The sequence below is a fragment of the Chrysochloris asiatica genome, unplaced genomic scaffold (genome assembly GCF_000296735.1).
Source record: "Chrysochloris asiatica unplaced genomic scaffold, ChrAsi1.0 scaffold00117, whole genome shotgun sequence".
Classification (NCBI taxonomy): domain Eukaryota; kingdom Metazoa; phylum Chordata; class Mammalia; order Afrosoricida; family Chrysochloridae; genus Chrysochloris; species Chrysochloris asiatica.
Window position 1 is genome coordinate 10145888 of NW_006408635.1, and position 2572 is coordinate 10148459.

The following is a 2572-nucleotide window of genomic DNA, read 5'->3' on the forward strand; positions in this document are numbered from 1 at the left end:
TTCATCAAATTGTATTAGATTACTCTTTTGTTTCCTCTTCTTTCTTCTTCTAGTTGACCTCTGATTATCCAGTCATTGAAGCGAGGTCAAGTGGGTATTATTCGCAAGTGTGGGTGTTCTTGTGCATATGCCCTCTCTTCGTATCAGCTGGATGCTTCACTCTCCACTCTAGTCCTCTGTGGCTATATCACTGACTCTAGGCCCAAGAGTCCCCAGGTCTTGCCACACTGCTGGCCAACCAGGTCTCCACCCATGTTCACAGGAGTCTATTGAACGTTGTAGGGCTTAACTCGCAGCTTCATTGCTGTTTTCCCCTCACTTCCCCTTATCAGAGACCAATGTGGTCACCAATCAGAGCGTGTATTCCCAATGAGTCTTAGTCTTGTAAGGGGGTTTGCTCTGAGGGGACCTGACCACTTGCCTTGATGTCTCCTGGACGAGCAACTTGCTTGTTCTTATAGTAATCAGTCAGTCTGCCTATATCGTTTTGTATTTTTCCTGCCAGTCTTTCTTTCAAGAAGTATCTTCTGTTCTTCTAGCTGCTCCAGGCTGGTCTCCTTGTCCTTTCAAGTGGAAATTTCCCTCCTCTGAAGATTGGATGCTGTTCAGGATTCCACCTATGGTCTTATGTAATGCAGAGACTCCACAGGAAGCCTCCTTCACTGGGCACGTTGTAGCCCCATTTTAGGTGTTCCAATCAGTTACAGGCAGAAGATGGACTTACAAGCTTTCTATGATGACGTTTCTGGCTATTCCATTCTGTCCCCCTCAAGTGTCTATTTTATAATGGTATGCCAGGGAAACCAAGATTCATAAGACAGCCAAGCATCTTAACATTATTTCCCCATTCCATTGATGTATCAATCCCTGTATCCCAGAGCCCTATTTATCCAAGGTTGTGCATGCATCATTCTTTACCTCTGTCCCACTTAGCCCGTGCAAACCTGCCTAATTGTTCCCCCATCTGCTTTGCTCTTCCATTCCCCTCCCCCTTCTTGTATATTGCCCCCACATTATTTTATTTTTAAAATATCAAGCTAGCTTTAGCAAGAATTGTCTCATTCCTTCCCTTCCTCCCTCTCTCTTTTTCTTTAGTAATTTTGGGGTAAAAGATCAAAATACCTCATGCTTTTGGGGAAGGGAAGTAACGTAAAATATAATCCATTCCTATCAAGTAAATTCTGAGTCTTCGTGACCCTATAGGGCAGAGTAGACAGCTCCTTGGGGTTTCTGAGACTGTGACTCTTTATGGGAGCAGAGAGCTTCATCTTTCTCCTGTGGAGCAGCTGGTGGGTTTGAACCATCAGTCTTTTTTTTTAAAAAAAACAATATGCCTTTATTCTTAAACTTAAAAACAACTCTTAATTTGTCCTCCAAAAGTTCATTAAAGCTGGTGATTGTTTTCCTTACGTTTCTCATGCCCAAGAGAAAGCCAACATTCAGCCCTTAATTTAAAAAATAAACAAATTACAAAGGGGTGGGATGGGGGAAAGGTGAGCTTTACTACAAACAAGATTCTACTGGTTCAGTTCCATTGTTAAAAAGCCTCCATGCGGGCGTTCTTCCTGATGCATCTTCTGATGGATGCCAAGAGCTGATAGGGTTCTATTTACAAGTTCAAACAATGACCATTTCTAGGTTATTGGTAGATTCTCCGAGGCTCCTGGAGCACCACACCACTGTCTGTCATTGCTTCCTGCAGTTGTTTGATCGAGTCTGAGGCTGCCTCCCAAGGGGTGGGTTGATAGACCATGAAGTTAATTCCTGCCTGTAAGCATCGCTCTGCCAGCACCCTGCCTACACTCTCATAAGCCACCACATTTCTGGTGCTATATAGGTGCTTTTTGATAGCCCATGCACGAGTGGATGCCGAAACCACAATCTGGCCACTTAGATGCTCAACAAATGCTTCTGTATGATGCTGAGTCCTTATGACTCGTTGTTGTTGTTGTTGTTGTTAAGTGCCGTGGAGTCGGTTCCGACCCATAGCGACCCTGTACAGGGTTTCCGAGGGTGTAAATCTTTACAGGAGTAGAAAGCCTCATTTTTCTCCCGCGGAGCGGCTGGTAGTTTCGAACCACTGACCTTAAGGTTCGCAGCCCGATTTGTAACCACCTGTGCCAAAACTCCCGAGAGGGCCACTCCGTCTTCCAGCCCCGTTCTTTCCTGGCGACTGCGAAGAGCTCCAGATCCCGGGGGTTCCGGTTGGTGAATTCGGGGGCCACGGCTTCGTTATCCACAGGGTTCGCTTCAGGCTTCGTCGCCGGCTTGGCATGGGTTGAGAGGGCAGCAGCCCCGAGCTCGGGATTTCTGCAAATGGATAGCAGCGCCCAGAACTGCGACCGAAGCGCCATCACCGAGGGGAACCTCAGGCAAAGCCTTGCCTCCACCTGCTCCCCGAAGACGCTTCAGCAGCCCGCAGGCGCCGCCATATTGACTCAGAGAGACGCTGAGGCCGCTGGAGGTCCTGAACCATCAGTCTTACAGTTAGCAACCCAATGCTCCTCCATGGAATGGACTCCATGGAATAGAGAAACTCTGTTTCAACTCTGTGCCCTGCTGGGAGAACGCA

The 2572-nt window shown here is 47.2% G+C and overlaps 1 protein-coding gene across 1 annotated transcript; it reads right to left on the reverse strand.

Moving 5' to 3' along the window:
* Positions 1-1639: 1639 nt before the first annotated feature.
* LOC102834583 (39S ribosomal protein L18, mitochondrial-like) lies at positions 1640-2354 on the reverse strand. Its single transcript, XM_006868469.1, has 2 exons — positions 2086-2354; positions 1640-1928 (listed from the first exon to the last, which is right to left on the reverse strand). The coding sequence occupies exons 1-2, from the start codon at positions 2352-2354 to the stop codon at positions 1640-1642; spliced, it is 558 nt and encodes a 185-aa protein (XP_006868531.1).
* Between the last annotated feature and the right edge of the window lie 218 nt (positions 2355-2572).

Coding starts and splice junctions, on each gene's coding strand:
- LOC102834583 (XM_006868469.1), bottom strand. CDS start 2,354: ATGGCGCTTCGGTCGCAGTTCTGGGCGCTGCTATCCATTTGCAGAAAT. Junction 1,929..2,085: donor ATCGGGCTGCGAACCTTAAG/GTCAGTGGTTCG, acceptor ACGAGTCATAAG/GACTCAGCATCATACAGAAG.